This window comes from Zingiber officinale, chromosome 5B, assembly GCF_018446385.1.
Source record: "Zingiber officinale cultivar Zhangliang chromosome 5B, Zo_v1.1, whole genome shotgun sequence".
Classification (NCBI taxonomy): domain Eukaryota; kingdom Viridiplantae; phylum Streptophyta; class Magnoliopsida; order Zingiberales; family Zingiberaceae; genus Zingiber; species Zingiber officinale.
In genome coordinates, this window is record NC_055995.1 from 17,314,702 (window position 1) to 17,338,348 (window position 23,647).

A 23,647-nucleotide genomic window follows, 5' to 3' on the forward strand; every position below is an offset into this window, starting at 1 on the left:
TGATTTGAGTTTTTTTTACCATGCGTGTTACTTTTAAGTTTTGAAAATTTAGCATTCACATAATACCAATATCTTTGATGGTATTCTGGCCACATCAAATGATATACTACAAGAAAAACAGTGATTAACGATCGAAATTTTCAGTCGTAATATTTTTGGTGGCTAAGCAATTTAGCCATGCACAGCCCCTTCAATTATCAAATTAAATGACTTAGAGAAAATGACACTCAAATCAAGTGGGCATTAAGGTTTGCCTGGCCAACCATGACATGGTCATTGAACGAAAACGACCACTCTGACAAGCTAAGGAGATCTAACACAACAATTCTCTACCATCACTAATTTGTCACATGCATAATTAGCTAACCCGTCAAAAGCCGACCTAGACTTGATCACTTGGCTTCGAGTAGATCAACCTACTTGAGTCAGAGAATAATGATCAGAGAAATGTTTATTGATAAAGCAAAGAGTTTATGTATCTGTATGGTTATAGGGAAAAAAAATACTCTTTTTTGTATTTTTTTTTAATAAAATTATTCTCCTAGAAAATGTCATATTTTCAATGATTAAAAATCATTTCCATTTTCCTTAATTTTCCATAGCATAGCGTGAAAACCAAAAAAAAAAATGCTAGGAAATATATATGTTTTTACCTTGAATCAAATGAACCCTTAATACTTATTTAATTTGATTCTATAGAAGAATACAAGAAAACTAAACTATTTATTACTATTTTTTACAAATCTAATACACGAATTTAAATATATTACATTAAAAAACAAAGCCTATCTATTCTATTAATTAATCCTTGAACTTGTTAAAGATTCTCTTAGAAATTAAACTGTCAAAGTATAAAGTCATATATATAGCAGAAGCATGCTACGACTATTGTTCCAACGAGCTTATCATAATAATTAAACAACGGGTACGCAACAGCTGAACTAGCTAGCACTAGATGATCACTGGCTGCGAGCCAAGCATCAATTAAACATATTCCTTTTGCTCATCTCCAGCATCCATGCATGCAGGCTGAGCCACGCCACATCAGCTTCGTTATCCGAGATATTCTCTCTCACAAGAGGCTTCCTCTTCATCAAAGGTCGACACTGATAGAGATAGAGATAGAGAGAGAGAGAGCAGCATATACTCTGTTAAATAATGCGAGGTTTGCTGGAGAAGTAAATTAAGGCAGGGCATGCGATTAGTGTAACGCCACAAAGGCTCGTTTGGCGTGGCGCTCACCGACACATTGTGTGCGGGTGCAGTTCCAGAGGTAATGAAGAGGGCGGGTTTCGGGAGTGGGAATGTCGTTGTTGTGTTGTGGTCAACTGACTCTCTTCTCGATGCCCCCACACCTCCTTCCTCAATCAATGGCCTCGCCACAACTTAATTAGCAGATACACCAAGTGCTTAAGCCAAATTATATATATATATATAGCTAATAATTAGGACATGCTCAAACTAATAAAAGAGGGAAAAGAAAACCAGAAAAATGTAGTATATATGTTGGAGGGGATGACCGATGAGAGAAGGAAACATGCCTTTGCAGAAGGTGCATAGTGGCCAACAGAAGTCCCAGGCCACCAGCGAGCACAAAAATAAAATAAAAAATAAATAAATAAATAAAATATTAAAACATTGCATGGTTGGACGCGCGCAGTGTGGCTTGGTCAAAGACAAGGACAGCAAAGTAGAAGGGGATGCAGACAAGCACGAGAGAGCTTTATTATGATATTCGACTATTTACGAAGGTAGGAGACATGATATATTAATTTAATTAATTGAAGTATGCATCCCATTACATGGAAACAAAATTGGTGAGCAGTGTGGCATGCATCCACTGAGCCCTCCTAGGCAGCAACGGGAATGCTAGATAGCTAAACCGGCACAAAATGACCCCACGTTACATGCATAGGATATATAGCTAGGGGCATTTTGAGCACGATAGAGAGAGGGAGAGAGATCGACTTAATAAGTTACAAGCAACAGCAACCAAATGAAGAGCACTCTACTTAGACACAAAACAAATTAAATTACTCCTACGTACTCAGTTTACGACACCAAGCTAGCTGCAGCTGGCTAGCTAGCTGCAGCTGGCTAGCTAGCTCATGACCATGCATGCATGCAGGCATGCATTAGGAGAGGGGGGACCTGTGAGGGGCTCCCTTCCTCCTGCTGCTCAACGATAGCACTATCTGGGGGAAGAACCCACCCCCACTCTTCTTCTTTCTCGGGGCCTCTGAACCGCTGGTTTCGTGACCGCCGGTGCTCGACGCTGAGCTGCCGTTGTACTGCGCTGGGTCTTCCAGGATCGAATTCGGAGTGAATTGGCCGTCCGTGATGTCCTCCGTCAGGTCGGAGCCGTCCACCCGGAGGTTCTCAAAGTGGGAAAACGCAAAATCCGACTCGTTGAACCGGAATAGTATGTTCGACAGGTCCTCCCCTCGTGACACTACATGCTCCACCTGCATTAATTAATTAATTAGTATATATATATATATATATATATATATATATATATATATATATATATATGTTTATCATTTCTGTTCTCTCTAGCTAATGCTCATAGTCATAATTATTAACTAAATGATATCACTGTATATACCTTGCAGGAGAGGGAACAGAAGTGGAAGGGCTCTTGGAGGATCCTGTCACACCTCAAGCAAATGTTTCCTGAACCTTTGAAAGGCCGAGACTGAGGCCTTGGCTTCAGGAACACCACTTTCGCACTGTTGATGGTGTAGGGCTGTCAATGCAACTCCATAATCAACCATTTGGCCGTCAACATATAAATAAATTAATTAATTAAAAAATATATATTAATAATTAATCACCTGCACATGAGAGCAGTCTATGAGCTTCTCGAGGTCATCCAATCGAACCACATCGTTGTACACATACCGTCTCACCTAAATTGTGCAAACAAATGTTAATAAAACTTATAAAGCTTGTGGTGATTGACTAATAATTGAGCGAGTTCGTTAAAGTACTGAGAGCCATTGGGTATGCATTGATATTGACCAAGAAAGTAGGGAAGAGAGACAGCAGAACAATTATGCCCCTCTGCTAACAGTACTACATTGTAAAAGCCTCCTTGTACTCGAGGGTTTAATCGTAAACTTAACTATCTTGGCACCCACTGAAATTAGTGAAGGAAAAAAAGGAAAAAAAAAACACTTTGAAGGTTTGCACACCCTGAAGAAAGTTGAGCAGTTTGTATACGTAGATCCACGGAATGTTTTACATTAAATGTATTGAGAGGGAAGAGAACTACTGATTGATGATTAAAGATCTCAAATTTTCTGGAAAGGATGGAAAGCGGAGGAAAGAAACATGAATTGATAGGGGGAGCATGCACAGAAAACTACCGCAATACGAACTGCAAATTGCTCGAGCGAGTTTGAATGAAAAATCTATGCGAGATTTTGCTGTCACAACAGGGGTGACAAGATCTAGCAGGCTACTCGATCCCTCTCTGCTTATTCTCAAGATAAATGTTATCGGTCTGGAATTTATTGTGTGGAATTCCAAACTGTACAATTCTCCGCGGTGATAAACGGCGGGGAAGAAAAAAAGATTTACCATGGCGATGAAAATCGGAGAATTGAAGCAAGAAATAAAAATTAAATCTCTTCCGTGGTGGATGATAATAGTAAAGGAGATCGCAGAGGAGAGAGACCTGGAGGAGAGGGTGGTGGGAGTGTGCAGGGGCGCAGTGGGGGCAGATGCTGGAGCAGCAGTCGAGGCAGAAGATGTTCTTCTCGTTCTTCTTGCGGCTCTCGTGGGCCCCGCACGCGACGAAGAAGCTCTCCTCCGCCAGCCTCCCCAGCCACCCCGGCACCGCCGCCATCGCCTCCCTTCCTCCTCCTCCTCCTCCTCCTCCTCCACCATACTCACCTCTTCCCATCCCCTGCCTTCTTTTCACTCCAACTCTCTTATCTCTCTCTGTGAATTGTGACTTTTCAGTGACTGCACAGTGGCGTTCCAATTCTTGGATTGTATTGTAGGAGAGGACTGAGGAGGAAATAAAATATATATATATATAAAAAAAAAAGTTTGTGTGTAGTGTAGGCCTGTGTTAACGACCCCCCTGCATCTATTTATAGCAGAACAGAGCAAGAAAGGAAAAAAAAAAAAATCAAAAACTAAATAAATTAAATTAAATTATTTTTTTATACTGCTTTGTCGTGGTGCAACTTGCTTATTATTATTATTATTTTATATAGTGTTTTTTTTCCCCTTTTTTTTTGTTTTACTGAAGGTGATAATGAAGGAGCAGCCACGCCACGACTTCACTGCACTTCTTCGTGTGCTGGCTGAAGCTCGAGGAAGGTAGTGGAAATTACAAGGGTGGGAAATAAAATGAAAAGCTTGAGAAAAGGGAGTCGTCGCCATTACCCATTTTGCCTTCTCTCCGTTTCTCTTCTTTTGCTTGGTCTTGATCCAAATGCGCCCTTCTGTCTCCCTTCTGACATCATGCAATTGATACTCGCTGCTTTCCAGCCCAGTTCATTGCTCGAACATAAAAAAACTGCACCTTTCTATCCTCATCCATACTTCTTCAATTATGATATTTAAATGATTCATCGTGAAATACAAGGTGTATTTTACTATATCATGATTTGTTTTTCTTATATTCCAAAGGTAAATTTAAAAAAAAAAAACTTTTGGAAGCAAGTGATTTACCTCTCTCCTCACCCACTGGCACAAGCACCTTGTTGGTTTCAAAAGGAGGCTTGAATTCATTGTATCAAATCGATCACTTTCTATGGATTGACAATGAATGCAAAAGAAAATCATTCTTCACGAAGCTACACGTTAAAGTCTTTGTATCCATGCAAAGGAAAATCATTCTTCTCCCTCTCGGATAAGTTACGGGTAAGATTTGGCCTTGTCTATACCGACAGTACCCTAACCCGATTCAAAGGGCTTCACCCGGGGGTCAATGGGACTCATCCAATTTGAGTCACGTTGGACACTGCCTATCTATACAGACAGGATCGAATTTTTCCCAATAAAGATAGTACCTAAACTCATATATTGGCCACCATGTATATACCAATTATTAATTTTATTTTAAAAAAAAAGTCATATGAATGATTAACTGGTACATGTATATGCATGCCGAATAATGAATGGGTTCAGATACCTATCCTTACTGGTAGGATCCAGCTTACTCCCATCCCTCGTCCTCTTCTCTTTCTTAACTTTTTAATTTCTTTTTATAAATTGTTCTAAAGGTTTCATTATTTTTTTAAATATATATATTAATCATCTTTAGTATTTTGTAAACTTAAAATATATAAAAATATATAGTAGCAATGTGCATAACACATATACTAGTTTCGGAATCACTTTCAAATAAACAATATTTATCTTAACAAATACAATTTCTAGAGTGGATCGTATATGATCATAGATTTTCAATTTACTTTTGGTATTTTGAGACTATAAGTTGTAGAGCATCTCCATAATTTGTTCTCCGAGTATCTAAATGATTTGCACATATACTTGGAAAATAGTTTGCAAGTCTTGTAAAAAAAACTTAACTTCAACCGCTAGACTTAAAAAGTGATCTTAAAAACTAGATTCTAACTAATGAGATAATGACACTGCCCTATATTAGTTTTAAATCTTTCATAAGTTGTACCCTTAGCGTCTATGTTAAGATAAAATAATTTACATATCTCTATACTAATAGTATGATATTATTTACATTTAATTTAAGTGTTCATGAATTTATTTTTTAATTCTAATCAAAAGGTGTCATAGTAATAGAGATATATTTCATCTTATAAATTTATGATATTATATATATGTTTTTAATATGAAAATTTAATTATATTTCTAATAGTCCTCTTCTCAAACGAAGGATCATTATTATTCTAATTGTCTGGACCTACTGTCAAATATCCGATTACTATTGACCTACTTCAGGCGTCCCCTTAAGTATTTAGTCACTATTGATCTACTCCAAACCTCCCTTCGAACATCCGATCAATCGAGATCACTCATTTCCTCTAAGACTCTTTCACCACCTCATAATTTAATTTCCGCCAAGCATCCAGTCAGCTTTGACATGCTTAGACTTTTCATCACCTATGGTTCACTCTCCTAAGATTTTCATCGAGCATTCGATCACCCTATTGATATGCTCTAGGCCTCTTCTCAAGTATCCGATCACTATTGAGCTACTTCGGGCTTTTCGTCAAACATCTAGTCAATCAAGGTTACTTCTTTCCTCTAAGACTTTTTCACTACCTAAGGTTCACTCCCTTAGGATTTTCGCTAAGGATCAAATCACCTTTGGTCTGCTTGGACTTTTCACTACATAGGGTTCACTCCCCTAGGATTTTCGCTAAGCATCTGGTCACCCTCCATCCACATGGCTTGATCTAACAATGTCTCTGATACCACTTGTTAGAACTAAAAGAATTCACATATCTTCATAATGGTATAATATTACTCAATTGGGTCTAAGCTCTCATGGATTTATTTTTATGTTCTACTGAAAAAGTTTCATACCAATGGAAATATATTTTTATCTTCTAAATCTATGATTTTTTTTCATGTATTTCCAATGTAGAACTTTAATTATATTCCCAATAATCCCTCCCTCAAATGAAGGACCATTATTATTCTCATAGTCCGGGCCTCCCCTAAAGTATCTGGTTAATCGAGATCTCTCCTCTCCTCTAAGACTTTTTCACCACCTAGGATTTACTCCTTCAGAATTCCCGCCAAACATTCGATTACCCTTAACCTTCTTGAACTTTTCACCACTTAGGGTTTGCTCTCTTAGGATTTTCGTGACCTGTTTGGACTTTTCACCACATAGGGTTTGCTCTTCTAGATTTTCGCCAAACATCCAATTACTCTTGACTTACTTGGAGCCTCCACCTCTTTCGTTCAAGGACATTATTCTACTCATATAGTTCAATCTTGATTATGATTCTGATACTACTTATTAGGACTAAAAAAATTTATATATTTCTATAATAATATAATATTATTTACTTTTGACCTAAACTTATGATTTTTTTTTGTTTTATTTTTTTTTGAAACTCTACTTAAAAGACTTTATTTTATTGGAGATATTTTTATCTTGTAAACTAAGGATTCTTTATGTATTTAGAACTGTACTTGTATTCCCAACCGCTTACCCCTCGGAGTGTTCCATGGATATCGTTAGATTTTTGTTCAATCTATATTTTGTATTTAATCAATTATTATGCCGCATGGATTGAGATTTGTTTTTAACTAAACAGATCAAACTCAAATTAAAGAATATTCTACTGCGCTGCCAAAGAAAATAAAGAAAGGACGAAGCGAACTATTAGGAATCAACTCGGCCCATCTCTATAGGACTGGCCTTTTATCAATTAATCATAAAAAAATTGTAACGATGAGCTCAGGTTGGTTCATCAATTAACCATCAAAGAGTTTTCATTTGTATTTATCGAATCAAACATTCATTAAGATAGTTAAAAGAAAATAAATTATTTCATTAATTTATCGAAAGCTAATAATATATACTAATAAGAAATCAATCCAATTGTACACATTATATTGCTTACTATGCACTATTAGAATTTCGTATCATTATATTAATTTGCTAAACCAAAATGAAATCAATACACTGAAAAATAGAAATTTCGTATCAATTGATTGCATTAACCAAACCAACCTAACCAGTCAACCCAACTGAGCCAACCAGACCGACCCAACCCAATCATCTAGGTAGCCCAACCAACTGAACTTGGTCCAATCGATCTTCACAATCAATCTACTTAGCTTGAATAATTCATTTATCTTAACCATATGAATTGGTCTTGTGTCATGCTCAAATTGATTATCTACATCATTTCGCTCAACCTGATTAATTCACTATAGAGCCACTTAATTTGATTGGTTTGATTAGTCTGCTAGACTTGTTAGACTGAGTCAAACATAATTGACTCGCTCAACTAGACTTGACCTACTGACCTAACCAACTTCTTAAACTTGACTAATCTTATTAGTTCACCTAACCCAATCGGCTTCATAGGCTCACCAACTCATTCTTATGTGCTCGACCCAACTAGTTCACTTATTTCAATTATCTCAATTTTTATTTGATTTAATACATCAATATAACACAATTTTTTTTTTCCTTCTCAAATCTAGCACTAGCTTTTATTTATTTATTTCTTCTATATTTTTATACGGATCCAGGATTAAAATATAACCTTTTGAAAAAACTGATACAACAAAAAAAACATTATTATATAAATTTAAAATCTGTTTTTTAGCAAAAATATCACTTTGGTCTATTTATTTTTTGAATATGAATATATTTTTTAAAAAATATATATCTATTTAAAACAAATTAAAAAAACAACCCTTTAGTAGTCGATTAGGGTAAATGAGGAGGGATAAAAGTGATATTTAGATACGTGATTTAGATAATTGACAAAGTTATCTATAAAGTTGCAAAGATCGTTGAGGTCGAACAAAAATTTGTGCCAGAATCGTTGGATATGGCGATAGATATGTTGTTCTCCCCGGCTTAATGGCCGGAGCACTCCTCTAAAAATGGTAAGATTGCATGGTCTTGGAGTAACTTCAACCGCACGAACCCGGCTATAAATAGGCACTTAACCGCCATCTGTCTTCCTTCTCGTGTCCTGGATCCCTTTTATTTCTTTGCTTCTCTCCCTCCTCCTCCTCCTCCACCACCACCTCCTCCTCCTGCTCTCGATCTGCAACGATCTCTGGCCCGAGAATTAGTTAAGATGAGGGAGATTCTTCACATCCAGGGTGGGCAATGCGGGAACCAGATCGGCGCCAAGTTCTGGGAGGTCACATGCGACGAGCACGGCATCGACAGCACGGGCAAGTACGTGGGTGACTCCGATCTCCAGCTCGAGCGGATCAATGTCTACTACAACGAGGCCAACGGCAGCCGCTACGTGCCGCGTGCCGTGCTCATGGACCTCGAGCCCGGCACCATGGATTCCATCAGATCGGGGCCTGTCGGCAAGATCTTTCGCCCCGACAACTTCGTTTTCGGCCAGTCCGGAGCCGGCAACAACTGGGCCAAGGGGCACTACACCGAAGGCGCTGAACTCATCGATGCCGTCCTCGATGTCGTCCGCAAGGAGGCCGAGAACTGCGACTGCTTGCAAGGTAGGTACTATATATAATATATATACGTGCCAAAATTTAATTTTTGCCAACTTCCAAATGTTGAATTTGCATGCTTTGTTCTTGATCGATCGATACTTATTCTTCGACCTAAAGGATTCCAAGTATGCCACTCATTGGGAGGAGGAACAGGCTCTGGAATGGGCACCCTTCTTATCTCCAAGATCAAAGAGGAGTTCCCTGATAGGATGATGTTAACGTTCTCTGTTTTCCCATCGCCTAAGGTGTCTGACACCGTCGTGGAGCCTTACAATGCCACATTGTCTGTTCACCAGCTGGTCGAGAACGGCGATGAATGCATGGTCCTGGACAATGAAGCTCTCTACGACATCTGCTTCCGCACCCTCAAGCTCGCCACTCCTACTTGTAATATTAAGATATGTATATATATTTGCGATTTCACAATCTGCCACTGTTCTCTGTTCTCATTTTTCTCTGATTTCTTCTCAGTTGGAGACCTTAATCATCTGATCTCTGCGACGATGAGCGGCGTCACCTGCTGCCTTCGCTTTCCCGGCCAGCTGAATTCTGACCTCCGGAAGCTGGCTGTCAATCTGATCCCTTTCCCCCGCCTTCACTTCTTCATGGTAGGGTTCGCACCGCTGACGTCCCGCGGGCCCCGGTAGTACCGCTCCCTCACAGTTCCCGAGCTTACCCAACAAATGTGGGACGCCAAGAACATGATGTGCGCCGCCGACCCCCGCCACGGCCGCTACCTCACCGCCTCGGCCATGTTCCGCGGAAAAATGAGCACCAAGGAAGTGGACGAGCAGATGATCAATGTGCAGAACAAGAACTCGTCCTACTTCGTCGAGTGGATCCCTAACAACGTCAAGTCCAGCGTGTGCGACATCCCTCCGAAAGGGCTCAAGATGGCTTCCACCTTCGTCGGCAATTCGACCTCCATCCAGGAGATGTTCAGGCGAGTGAGCGAGCAGTTCACGGCCATGTTCAGGAGGAAGGCCTTCTTGCACTGGTACACCGGTGAAGGCATGGACGAGATGGAGTTCACTGAGGCTGAGAGTAACATGAACGATCTGGTTGCTGAATACCAGCAATATCAGGATGCAGTAGCTGAGGAAGAATACGAGGAGGAAGAAGAGGAGGAGGAGATTGCGGCATGATCGGTAGTAACTATTTATATATAGCTCAAGAAGAATTCTGTTTATCTGATGATTACATTTTTTTAATATAAAATTCCTGCTTAATTATGCTTAATTAATTTACGAATTCTGTGAAGAATCGGCCGAGAGATCTGGAAAAAGAATAAATGATGAAACATGTTACTACTATTAAAGAAACAAATAAGTGTTGGGAAAAAGTAATTATAGGAGAAGAAATAAAAGAGTTATGAGAGTAAAATTTACTTTATGTGGAGGAGGAGAATTTCTATATGAAACAGGAGGAGAATAAAATAAAAAACTTAACTTGTTTCATTTATGAAAAATGTACATGTTTATAGGTTTATTGGATAAGTATCAATCTCAAATAATCATGACTCTTTTTTTTATTATTTTATCTCTATGAAACTCTTGTTCCTATCATGATTATCACCTCATCCATTCTATCTCTATCCATTGTCATCTCATTTATTCTATTCTATCTACTAATTCTATTTTATTTAAAATCAAATTTAATTTCAACACCCCCTCTTAAACTTGATTTTGTAACTCCAAGTAAATTCTGCATCTTGTTGAAGTCTTCAAATTTGAGTAGCTTGGTAAAAATTTAACAATTTGATCTTGAGACTTTATGTATTTCACTTGCACCTCTTTTCTTGTAATGCACTCTCTGATATAGTGATAGCACATATCGATGTACTTGCTTCTATCATGGAAAACTGGATTCTTTGCTAGTGCTATTGCAAACTTGTTATCAACTCGAATCTTGGTTGCCTCTCCTTGTGACAAACTTAGCTCATTCAATAAATTTCTGAGCTAAATAGCATGTCAAATACACAAGGTCACGACCACGCACTCTGTTTCACAAGTAAAAAGTGTAACTATAGGTTGTTTCTTTGACATCCAAGTGAAAGTTGTATCTCCCATAAAGAACACAAATCCCGTAGTTCTCTTTCTATCGTTCATATCTCTACCTCAATCACTGTTGCTATATCCTTCAAGTTTGAACTGGTTAGATGTTGAATAAAGCAGTCCAAAATCTATCGTACCTTTGATATAATGCAAAATTCTCTTAGCGATCTTAAAGTGGGCGATAGTTTGATCTTCCATGTAGTGGCAAACAAGTCTAACAACATAAAGGATATCAAGCATTGCGCACGTCAAGTATCATAAACTTCCAACTAAACTCTTGAAAAATATTGGATCAACTTTTTCTCCTTCATCATACTTTGATAGCTTGACTCCACATTCTACTGGAGTATTTATGGACTTGTTATTATGCATCTTGAACTTCTTCAATATCTCTTTTGCATAACCTTCTTGTGAAATGAAGATTCCATCTTCCCTTTGGTTTACTTTGATGCCTAGATAGTATGCCATGAGCCCAATATCAGTCATCTCAAATTTCTTAGTCATCGCTTCTTTGAATTCTCTAAACATACTTGGATTGCTTCCTGTGAAGATCAAGTCATCAACATATTGACATACAATCAAGACATCTTTATCCTTATTCTGAATGTATAGTGCATGTTCATAATGACATTTGATAAAGCCTTTCTCTTGTAAGTACTTGTCTATTCGGCTATTCCATGCTCTTGGTGTCTGCTTTAGCCAATAGAGAGCCTTTTTCAATTTTAGGACTTTATCTTCTTGTCATTTAACTACATAACCTGATGACTGCCGAATATAGACTTCTTCTTCAAGAATTCCATTTAAAAAAGTAGATTTTATATCCATTTGATGTATTCTCCACCTATTTTGGGCTGCTAAAGAAATGATTAGTCTGACAGTTTCTAATCGAGCAATGGGAGTAAATACCTCATCATAGTTAATGTCAGATCTTTAATTGTAGCCTTTTGCCACCAATCTTGCTTTGCATCTTTCAACTTCTCCTTTGGCATTCTTCTTTATTTTGTACACCCACTTTACACCAATGGCCTTATGTCCTTCAGGAAGTTGAGTTAACTCCCATGTACCATTCTTTTCGATCACATTGATTTCTTCATCCATTGCATTTTCCCACTTTTTGTTCTTTATAGCTTCTTGGAAATTTATAGGTTCACAATTGGCCAAGAGACAAAATAGGGTAATATTATCTTGATTTTCAGTTACCTCATAAATGTCCCTTAGGCTTCTAAAGTGTGATACTCTTTCACTTGAATTTTTACTTGAAGTTGATGCAGATGAATTTCCTTGAGTACTTGATGTTGGTGTTACTAGTGGAGTAGTAGACTCCTCTCTTATTTGCTCCACCCTTGGTTGCTCCACATTTTCTTCTTCGAAGTATGGGAAGAAGTTGTAATCTTCATTTTGAGATTCCTAATTCCATTCTTCTTCTTCATTAAATACGACATCCCAACTGATTATTATCTTCCCAGTATTTGGATTGTAAAGCTTATACCCTTTTGAGTTAGTATCATAGCCAATAAAAATAAACTTCTTACTTTTATCATCCAGTTTGATTCTTACTTCATCAGGCACATGAACGTGGGTTATACTCCTAAAAACTCTTAGATGAGAAATCCCAGGTTTCCTTTTGCTCCATGCTTCTTGTAGTGTCTTGCCCCGCACACTCCTTGTTGGTGATCAGTTGGATAAGTATACTGCACATGCAATTGCTTCTGCCCAAAGTTCCTTTGGTAGCCTCTTGCTTTTAAGAATGCTCCTTGCCATGTCAAGGATGGTTCGATTCTTTCGTTCCACCACTCCATTTTGTTGAGGGGATCTTGGAACTATTAACGGTCGTCATATTCCGTTGGCTTCACAAAATTCTTGAAACTCCTTTGACGTAAATTCTCTTCCTCGATCAGAACGCACAACTTTGATCTTGAGATCGCTCACCTTTTCTATAGTCACTTTAAATTTCTTGAATATACCGAAGACCTCCGATTTTTGCTTCAAGAAGTATACCCAAGTTTTTCGAGAAAAGTCATCTATAAAAAAAATAAAATAATTACTCTTACCAAGTAAACTTGGCTTTATCGGACCACAAACATCCTATGTATAAGTTCAAGAACCCAGAAGCTACTTGAACTTGACTCCTTTGGAAAACCTCTTCTGAATTGCCTCCCACGTAAACATGCTTCACATAACTAATCAGGATGTTTGATACAAGGTAGTCCTCTCATCATCTCTTTCTTTAAAAGCAATTCTAGTCCTCCAAAATAGAGATGCCCAAATTGAAGATGTCATAGCCAAGTGATGTCTTTATAACAAGCTTTGAGACAGCATCATTTTGAATATTAAGCAAGAACATTCTATTTCTTGACATAGGCACCTTAACAATCAAGCAACCAATACCATCTTTCAAGATAAGCATATTATCTTTTAGATGAATATCATATCCTTTTTCCAAAAGTTGTCTTAAGCTCAAAATGTTACTCTTCATATTTGGCACAAAGAAAACATTTGAGATAAATTCATACTTTCCATTTTTCAAACAGATGAGAATGTTACCTTTTCCTTTCACCTCAATCTTTTATTAATCTCCGAAGGATACATTACTACCAATTGATTCATCAAGTTCTACGAACATGTTCCTTTTCCCACACATATGGTTGCTTGCACCAGTGTCGAGATACCAGATTGTATCTCGTCTCTTTCATTATCTTTATATGCTAGTAGTAGCGTGCCATCTTCTTCTTTCCTTTCTTCCATATAGTTTGCTCTTTTATATACTTTGTTCTTGGGCGATCTACATTCTTTAGCATAATGTCCAAACTTGTCATAATTGTAGCACTTAACTTGAGATATATCATACCTTGAGTTTGTGTGCCCTCTTCCATATCCTCTTATTGAATTTTCTCCTCTTTCATTGTTGTTGTTGGAGATACATCCTTGCTCATTAGGACGACCTCGGCCATATCCACGACCTCTTCCATGTTGACTTCTATTGTTACTGAAGCTTTCATCTTTCTTTATCGGTTGAAGAGTCATCTTCAGGACTTGTTGTGTAATTTCTTCATTTATCTTCTTCTTTTCTTCATGGGCTTGTAATGAACCCAGGAGTTGCTCTATCCTTATGGCTTGTAGATCCTTGGTCTCTTCGATGATGGTTGTAATGCTATCAAATTTTGAATCCAATGATCGAAGAATTTTCTCAATGATAGTTACTTCTTCTAGTTTCTCACCATTTATTTTTAGTTGATTGGAAATGGTAGCGACTCTAGAAAAGTAATCGGATACCAATTCGCCTTCCTTCATATGAAGATCATCAAATTGACTTCTTAGTGTTTGAAGTCGTACCTTTTTTACCTTTTCTTCTCCTTGATATAAGACTTGGAGCTTTTCCCATGCTTGCTTGAATGAAGTAGCACTTGAGATCTGTAGGATCGAATCCACCTGGGGGGGGGGGGGGATTAAAACTTTTCTTTTAATCATTTAAATCAAAGTCGTGCAACGGAAATAAAGAACAGGTTCGGTTACTTGGTTCGGAGCCTAGGTGGACTCCTACTCCAAGGCTCGCGATCCTTGATCGCACTATTGGGCAATTCACTAAAACTCTTTTCTTCGAAAACCTCGGAGAGAAGCAGATCATACAATGAAATTAATAAGATAGTAACAGCCTACTATCTTACTTTAGATTAAGTACAAAACAAGCTAAATAAATATATCGATTACTTAGATAGAAGATGCAGCTCGATCGGTACTTCTTGGATGATACAGCAGCTTGCTTGATGGATGCATAGAAGAGTAGTAGCATGAACAACAACTTGCGCAGAGATGAACTTCAAACAGATCAATTTTCGTTACATAGCCTCGGACCTCGAGCTCACTTTTATAAGAGTCGTCGGCGTTCGGTCGATCGATCCCTAGGTTCGGTCGACCGAACATCTCCCTTCCATCTTCGCTGAGATCTGATGTTGATTCGATCTTTGGCATTTAATGGCATTAAAGTGTTCGGTCGACTGATCCCCTTGTTTTGTCAACTGAACAGAGATCCTTCCTATTCGTTGAGATCTGGAATTAATGCGCCATTAAATTATGTTTGTTCGGTCGACCGATCCCCTGGTCCAGTCGACTGATCAATCGCTCTTCCTTCTTTGCTTCTACTCGATCTGAACTGTGCTGAGTCATCAGGGTTCGATCGACCGATCTTGGTTCGGTCAATTGATCCTAGTTCAGTCAACCGATCAAGCTCTATTTTGGTCTGAACTGATATCTGCTCTGAGTTGGCCTTGTTCCATCGACGGATCATTGTGTTCGGTTGACCAATCAGGCCGAACTTACAAAATAGTGAAAGATAATAATCCTGCAAAATATATATTAGTATAGTAATAATATATCTAATGCATGAGTAATAATAATAGACAGTTCAATTATCTTGATCTCAACTTGGAAACCTTCCCGGTTTTTTCAGTTGGATCAATGTCCTTAGGTTGTTCCTTTTAGGAACACGACCTCACTATCACTCATCCAGTTGCATTCCTCAACTTACCTGCCAAACATTGGTCATCCATACCTGTTTGGACTTTACTTGCTTAGAGTCTGATCGCTTGATCCACTAAAACTTTTCCTACAATACTACATTAGTCAACAGTAATAATAGTAATACAGAAAACTCTGGTAAACTTAAACTTAGATTTATTGAGATCCGCTGGTCCGGTCTGTTGGGATCTCTTCATACTCGGCTAGAGAGGGGGGGTGTGAATAGCCGCCCCTAATCGCTCGTTTCTTCCTACAATTCGTTAGCGCAGCGGAAAAATAAACTAGAAACGAAAGGAAGAATACAAACCTCAAACAAACCGATGTAACGAGGTTCGGAGATTAGGGCTCCTACTCCTCGGCGTGTCCGTAAGGTGGACGAGTCCAGTCAATCCGTCGGTGGATGAGTCCCCGGAGAACCGGCTAATACAAACTCCTTATGGGTGGAGAAACCTCGCCACAACACACTCTTGCAACAGCAAGTAAGGAGAGTACAGAAATACAAAGAAAGACAGCAAGAAATACAACAGTAAGAAAACTCTTGCTTGCCTTCTCTTCGACTGGAAGAAGCAGCAGCTCCAAGCGCCTACAACAGCAGGTGACCCAGCCAAAAGGAAGCTCACGTAAAGCTTCAACGCTTCAAGAACTCAGCAGAGCTCAGCAGCAGAAAGAAGAGGAAGAAGGAGAGAGACGCACAGCAGATGCCCTCGATCCTTTATACCTGCGAAGAAGAAACAGTGAAGAAACTAGCCGTTGCGTCGCAACGGCTAGGACCCTGATCGGTCCACAGACCGATCAGGGAAGAGGTGGATCGGTCCACAGACCGATCCCCTTCCTTTCCTTCTCGCGATGCTCGTCTCTGATCGGTCCACAGACCGATCAGGACATGGCCTGAGACTGATCGGTCACCAGACCGATCAGTAACCGAACAGAGAGCTTCTGTTCGGTATCTGATCGGTCACCAGACCGATCAGAGAAAACAAGGTATCACTGGATCGGTCTGGTGACCGATCCAGAGCTTGGTTTTTGCCCAAACCAAGTCCCAAGACTTCCAAACCAATATCCGGTCAACCTTGACCTATTGGTACTTCATCCCTAGCATCTGGTCACTCCCTTGACCTGCTAGAATTCCCTGCCAAGTGTCCGGTCAATCCCTTTGACCTACTTGGACTTTCCTCAACACCAGATGTCCGATCATCCCTGATCCATCTGGATTTTCCCTTGCCTGGATTCACTCACCAGGACTTTCCACACTGCCTAACATCCCAGTTAGGACTTTCTCATTGCCTAACATCCCAGTTAGGACTTTTCCACTGCCTGGCTTCACTCACCAGGACTTTCCAACTGCCTAACATCCCAGTTAGGACTTTCCCACTGCCTGGCTTCACTCACCAGGACTTTCCAACTGCCTAACATCCCAGTTAGGACTTTCCCACTGCCTGGCTTCACTCACCAGGACTTTCCAACTGCCTAACATCCCAGTTAGGACTTTCTCACTGCCCGGCTTCACTCACCAGGACTTTTCAACTGCCTAACATCCCAGTTAGGACTTTCTCACTGCCCGACTTCACTCACTAGGACTTTTCCCGTGCCAAGTCTCCATACTTGGACTTTTCGCGTGCCAAGCTCCCTGCTTGGACTTTTCCAGTGCCAAGTCTCCATACTTGGACTTTTCCAATGCCAAGCTCCCTGCTTGGACTTTTCGCGTGCCAAGCTCCCTGCTTGGACTTTTCCAGTGCCAAGTCTCCATACTTGGACTTTTCCAATGCCAAGCTCCCTGCTTGGACTTTTCGCGTGCCAAGCTCCCTGCTTGGACTTTTCCCGAATCAGGTCAACCAGGTCAACCTTGACCTAAGGTTGCACCTACAATCTCCCGAACACCTATTCTTGTCAAACATCAAGAATACAACTCTCTTCTCGTCAAACATCGTCAAACATCAAAACACAACTCGAGTCAGGTCAACCAAGTCAACCTTGACCTAAGGTTGCACCAACAATCTCCCCCTTTTTGATGTTTGACAAAATCCAAAATCAAGTTAGGTTAACCCGATAACCTAACTTAGGTTTTCCAACCATCTTCCAATGTCCAATGTTCTTTTCTTGAACATTCTCCGGACATTCTCCCCTTAGGTTAACCCGATAACCTAACTTGGGTTCTCCAATAATTCTCCCCCTTTTTGACACACATCAAAAAGTATTCCAATGTTCTTCCTCGAACATTCCTTGACATTCTTCCCCTTGCTTAGGTTAACCCGATAACCTAACTTGGGTTCTCCAATAATTCTCCAATGAACGCTCTCCCCTTTTTGACACACATCAAAAAGAAAAGGAGGGTATCAAGGTCAAGAGTTTCTTCCTAATGAAAGTCCCATACCTTTCATTGAAACTCTTAATTTCCCCTTGATACTAAACTCAACAACCAACTTAGTGATAATCCCATATCACTAATCCTCAAGGAGTAAAAACTCCCCCTAAAAGTCAACTCCCCCTCGACCATTGCACCAACAATGTCTTGGAGTTTCAACTGAAATTTCAGACCAACAGTCGAAATTCAGATTCTGGCACGCCCTGATCGGTCCCCAGACCGATCAGAAGCCCCCTGGATCGGTCCCCAGACCGATCCACGCTTCACCGATCGCACTGGATCGTCACTGATCGGTCACCAGACCGATCAGGCCTTCCCTGGATCGGTCCGGTGACCGATCCAGCCTCTGAAATCAGAGATTTCTGATTTTCTCCTCGGAAGAAGTTCAGAAACTCATAGAAAATTACAGAAAATTCCAAAAATTACGAAACTTTGAGGATACATTCCTCATGTCATACACTATCAAGGAAAAATAGTTTTCTATGAAAATAGTTTCCATTTTTCAATTTTGATACAAAGTTCAAAAACTTTGAAATAGTTCAAGTTTAAGTCATCTTTGTATCATCTTGCTCAATTAAGAATGCTATCACTAGGAAAGCTTCATCAAGGTTTTTCAAATCAATTTTAAAATGTTTTTTAAAACCATTTGAATTTAGGACCATAATCTTAGGGCTAGATGTACATGACTTGTACACAAGCTTTCCCTATGATCCTTAATTTTTTGAATTAGGGTCATCTAGGTACAATGACTATGCACCTTGATCCTAACTCATGATCCTAATATCTCACACACATCTAAGGTGCATCAAACCACATTCAAGTCAATTTGATGTGAGATATGGGTTAAGGTCAACTTAGGCTAAGGTCTCATGCATTTTCTAAACACAAATTTGATCTCAATATCAAGATGTGTTCTTCATCCTTAAATCAATTCAATTGATTATTAATGCAAGAGATGATGACATGGCATAAATGATATCATAAATGGAAAACATGTGCCAATGTCATGATGTCATGGCATAAAGTATGAAAACTTAAATAGAGCATGACATATAAACTAGCCTAAGCACTATCATGACATTTCAAATGATGATAAAACTAAACATGATGTCATGACATGTCATATGGCAAACAACCATGGTAAGTTAACACAAATAAAATACCTAGATTACCTATCTAAGTATCCTTAATCACTTAGTTAACTTAAATTCTAATCCTAGATTGCCCAAAGTGCTCCAAGAAAATGTCAAAACCCAAATTGGCATTTCTTGATCTCTTGTTTGATTTATACCATTTTAAAAATTTTACAAGAGTAGCACTTCTAAATTAAGGCCCGGATTGCCTTGATTACCTAAGAGAATATCAAAAATCCCAATTTGATATTTCTCTAGGTTTTTCCACATTGTGTCAATTTAAAGTAAGATTAATATATTCTCACTTTGGCACACTTTACTCTTCCAAGGAGTGAATGATAAAGATTATTCCATTTCATTTCAAAGGTTCCCAAAACCTTGAAAATGCTCCTTGAGTGTCAATTTCCTCAAAGTTGGGTTAACTACCCTTCTTATTGAGTTGACACTCTCTAACCCATCTATGGGGTAGAGAAAATGCCCTAGGAACCCAATACCTACTTGAGCTCATTGGGTTCACTAAAAATTCACTAGGGATGACTTCCCTAGCAACCTCCTAATGACCCTCTTAGGCTTTAAAGCCTTGGTCATTTGGGTCTCATCAAGGTCAACTATAGGGTGACTCCTTGTGACCTTGGTAATGGTCTTCCTAGCCTTAGGTTTTGTTCCATAATCGAATGGAACATTATGATAGGTGGGCTTGACCATTTGGGACTTAGGTTTGTGACCCAAACCCTTTTTGTCCTTGGACATTGGTTTTTGACCCTTAAACCCTAGAGATGACTTCTCCAAGTTTTTAAGAGCCTTTTCCAAAGTATCAAGTCTTGACCTCAAGACTTGATTCTCCTTCTCTAATACCTCAATTTTTGATTTGTCATTCTTCTTTGAGGCATTCCTAGGCATGTGTCTAGTTGATTTGGGGTTTCTACCTAGGTTTTCCTTAACCTTAGAAGTGTTAATCCTAGGGTTAGCATTCCTAGTAGTATCCCTATCTAGGTTGACATGTTTAGCACCTAAGCACATGTATTGATTTCTAGTGTTAACATGCTTATCATTATTGACTAATGCAATAAAATTACTAGCATGTATCCTACTAGACTTGCACGAATGAGCCTTAAAAGATACCTTAGGGTTTGCCTTAGCTCCCCCTATCGATGTGCCCGGTCTCTTGCCCTTGTGAGGTTGCCTCCCCCTCGGACAATGGCTCCTATAGTGTCCCCGTTGCTTGCATTGAAAGCACACCACGTGCTTCTTGCCTTTGCGTGTTGGGACTCCGGCTACCTTGACCTTTGGCGCCGGTGGAGTCTTCCTAACTCTCTTTGGACATTTGCTCTTGTAATGTCCATACTCCCTACACTCAAAGCATAATATATGTAATTTATTTGAAACTAAAATGCTTGAGTTACCTAGGGTTTGGGATGGATGACTCTCTCCTTCATCCCTTCCGGAGGTAGAATCTTCTTCTTGCTCCGATCTTGAACAAGAGGAACTCTCCTCCTCTTCTTCCTTGGATGTTGAGTAGCCCTCAACTCCCAATTCGCTCCCTCCATGATGTGAGCTACTTGGCTCACTAGGCTCCTCTTCATGGCTTGAAGTGGAGCTCTCCTCATGGTACTTGGCCAAGTTATCCCATAATTCCTTGGCATTGTTGTAACCTATCTTACACAAGATGTTAGTAGGCAATGAAAATTCAATTATTCTCGTTACCTCTTCGTTGATTTCGGATTTGTGAATTTGTTCTCTTGTCCACTCCTCCTTCTCAAGTGGTTTTCCTTCCTTATCCACCGGAGGAGTAAAACCTTCTTGTACACAAAACCAATTCATTATGTTAGTCATAAGAAAGTACTTCATCCTTACCTTCCAATACGCGAAGTCGCCGCATTCGTAGAAGGGTGGAATGGTGATGTCTTCTCCATAGAGATCCATCTCTAGCCCGTGCTCCCCCGGGTGTTGATCCGTCGAAGAGCGGCCTCGCTCTGATACCACTTGTTGGGATCTCTTCGTACTCGGCTAGAGAGGGGGGTGTGAATAGCCGCCCCAAATCGCTCGTTTCTTCCTACAATTCGTTAGCGCAGCGGAAAAATAAACTAGAAACGAAAGGAAGAATACAAACCTCAAACAAACCGATGTAACGAGGTTCGGAGATTAGGGCTCCTACTCCTCGGCGTGTCCGTAAGGTGGACGAGTCCAGTCAATCCGTCGGTGGATGAGTCCCCGGAGAACCGGCTAATACAAACTCCTTATGGGTGGAGAAACCTCGCCACAACACACTCTTGCAACAGCAAGTAAGGAGAGTACAGAAATACAAAGAAAGACAGCAAGAAATACAACAGTAAGAAAACTCTTGCTTGCCTTCTCTTCGACTGGAAGAAGCAGCAGCTCCAAGCGCCTACAACAGCAGGTGACCCAGCCAAAGGGAAGCTCACAGCAACGCTCAAGAACACACCAGCAGCTCAGCAGAAAGAAGAGGAAGAAGGAGAGACGACAGATGCCTCGATCCTTTATACCGAAGAAGAAACAGTGAAGAAACTAGCCGTGCATCGCTTAGGACCCCGATCGGTCCACGCCGATCGGGGAAGAGGTGGATCGTCCACGCACGATCCCTTCCTTCCTTCTCGCGATGCTGCGTCTCGATCGGTCCACGCACCGATCAGACCCGATCGTGGACCGATCAGTCCTTTCTTTCGCCTCTTTTCTTCGATCGGTCACCCGATCGATCAAGAACCGAGAGCTTCATCGATCGGTCACCGGACTGGGAAAATCTAAGACATCGGATCGGTCGGTGACCGATCCGAGCTTGGTTTTTGCCCAAACCAAGTCCCAAGACTTCAAACCAATATCCGGTCAACCTTGACCTATTGGTACTTCATCCCTAGCATCCGGTCACCCTTGACTGCTAGAACTCCTCGCCAAGTGTCCGGTCAATCCTTTGACCTACTTGGACTTTCCTCAACACCAGATGTCCGATCATTCCTGATCCATCTGGATTTTCCCTTGCCTGGATTCACTCACCAGGACTTTCCACACTGCCTAACATCCCAGTTAGGACTTTCTCATTGCCTAACATCCCAGTTAGGACTTTTCCACTGCCTGGCTTCACTCACCAGGACTTTCCAACCGCCTAACATCCCAGCTTAGGACTTTCCCCCGGCTTCACTCACCAGGACTTTCCAACCGCCTAACATCCCAGTTAGGACTTTCTCGCCTGCCTTCACTCACTGGGACTTTTCCTGCCAAGTCTCCATACTTGGACTTTTCGCGCGCCAAGCTCCCTGGACTTTTCCAGGCCAAGTCTCCATACTTGGCCTTTCCCGAGGCCAAGCTCCCTGCTTGGACTTTTCGCGTGCCAAGCTCCCTGCTTGGACTTTTCCAGTGCCAAGTCTCCATACTTGGACTTTTCCAATGCCAAGCTCCCTGCTTGGACTTTTCGCGTGCCAAGCTCCCTGCTTGGACTTTTCCCGAATCAGGTCAACCTTGACCTAAGGTTGCACCTACAATCTCCCGAACACCTATTCTTGTCAAACATCAAGAATACAACTCTCTTCTCGTCAAACATCGTCAAACATCAAAACACAACTCGAGTCAGGTCAACTCGAGTCAGGTCAACCAAGTTAACCTTGACCTAAGGTTGCACCAACACGGTCGACCACACGCGGTCAATCGGAAACCATCCGATCAACCTTGCTTAGAGTTCACTTCTCCAAGACTTCTTGCTACCTAAGGTGATCTCCCCCTAAGATTTTCACCATCTTGTTTCACTCACCAGAACCTAAGGTTACCATCCCTTAGGATTTTTCCCACCTGGCTTCACTCACCAAGACTCAGTATTTTGCTACCCAGGGGTCAGGTCTTCCAGACCTATCGAATCCACCTGGCTTTCATAATCTACCGAGATTTTCCTTGCCTCAGTATTCGGCTACCTAGGGATCAGGTCCTCCAGACCTATCGAATCCACCTAGCTTCTACGATCTACCGAGATTCCCCTTGCCTAGCCTGTAGCTAGGACTTCCCTTGCCTAACCGCAGTTAAGACTAGTCACTTGGTTGACTTCCCACCCTTTCCTAACCACGACTAGGACTTCCTATCATCAAACTCCATTAAACTTACCTAAACATATTTATCGGACATTAAAACCTTGGAGGTCGATTGCACCAACAAGATCTTCTCCAAACCATCATCATCTAAAGCTTGATAAATGAGGAAGAGAGCCTTCTTGTCTCTCTTTCTTAAATCTCTCAGACTGTCTTTTTTAGTTGGAGATAACGCTGAGCAATCACGAGGCTGAACGTAACTTATAACTTCCCAAACATCATGAGGTCCAAGAAGCGCCTTCATCTTGATACTCCAATAATCATAATTACTCGTCTTAAGTACTAGAACTTGGAAGGGAACCATACTTCCATTAGTCATAGCTCTGA

General features: G+C 40.4%; 1 protein-coding gene and 2 pseudogenes across 1 annotated transcript; 1 reads left to right on the top strand and 2 right to left on the bottom strand.

The window, feature by feature from the left end:
- Positions 1 to 1,761: 1,761 nt before the first annotated feature.
- LOC121987262 lies at positions 1,762 to 4,063 on the bottom strand (annotated as a pseudogene).
- Positions 4,064 to 8,777: 4,714 nt separating this feature from the next.
- On the top strand, positions 8,778 to 9,815 carry LOC121987263 (tubulin beta chain-like). Its single transcript, XM_042541145.1, has 3 exons — positions 8,778 to 9,171; positions 9,286 to 9,555; positions 9,640 to 9,815. Exons 1-3 carry the CDS (start codon positions 8,778 to 8,780, stop codon positions 9,813 to 9,815), a joined length of 840 nt encoding a protein of 279 aa, XP_042397079.1.
- Positions 9,816 to 9,901: 86 nt separating this feature from the next.
- LOC121987264 lies at positions 9,902 to 10,219 on the bottom strand (annotated as a pseudogene).
- Between the last annotated feature and the right edge of the window lie 13,428 nt (positions 10,220 to 23,647).

Coding starts and splice junctions, on each gene's coding strand:
- LOC121987263 (XM_042541145.1), top strand. CDS start 8,778: ATGAGGGAGATTCTTCACATCCAGGGTGGGCAATGCGGGAACCAGATC. Junction 9,172..9,285: donor GAACTGCGACTGCTTGCAAG/GTAGGTACTATA, acceptor TTCGACCTAAAG/GATTCCAAGTATGCCACTCA. Junction 9,556..9,639: donor CAAGCTCGCCACTCCTACTT/GTAATATTAAGA, acceptor ATTTCTTCTCAG/TTGGAGACCTTAATCATCTG.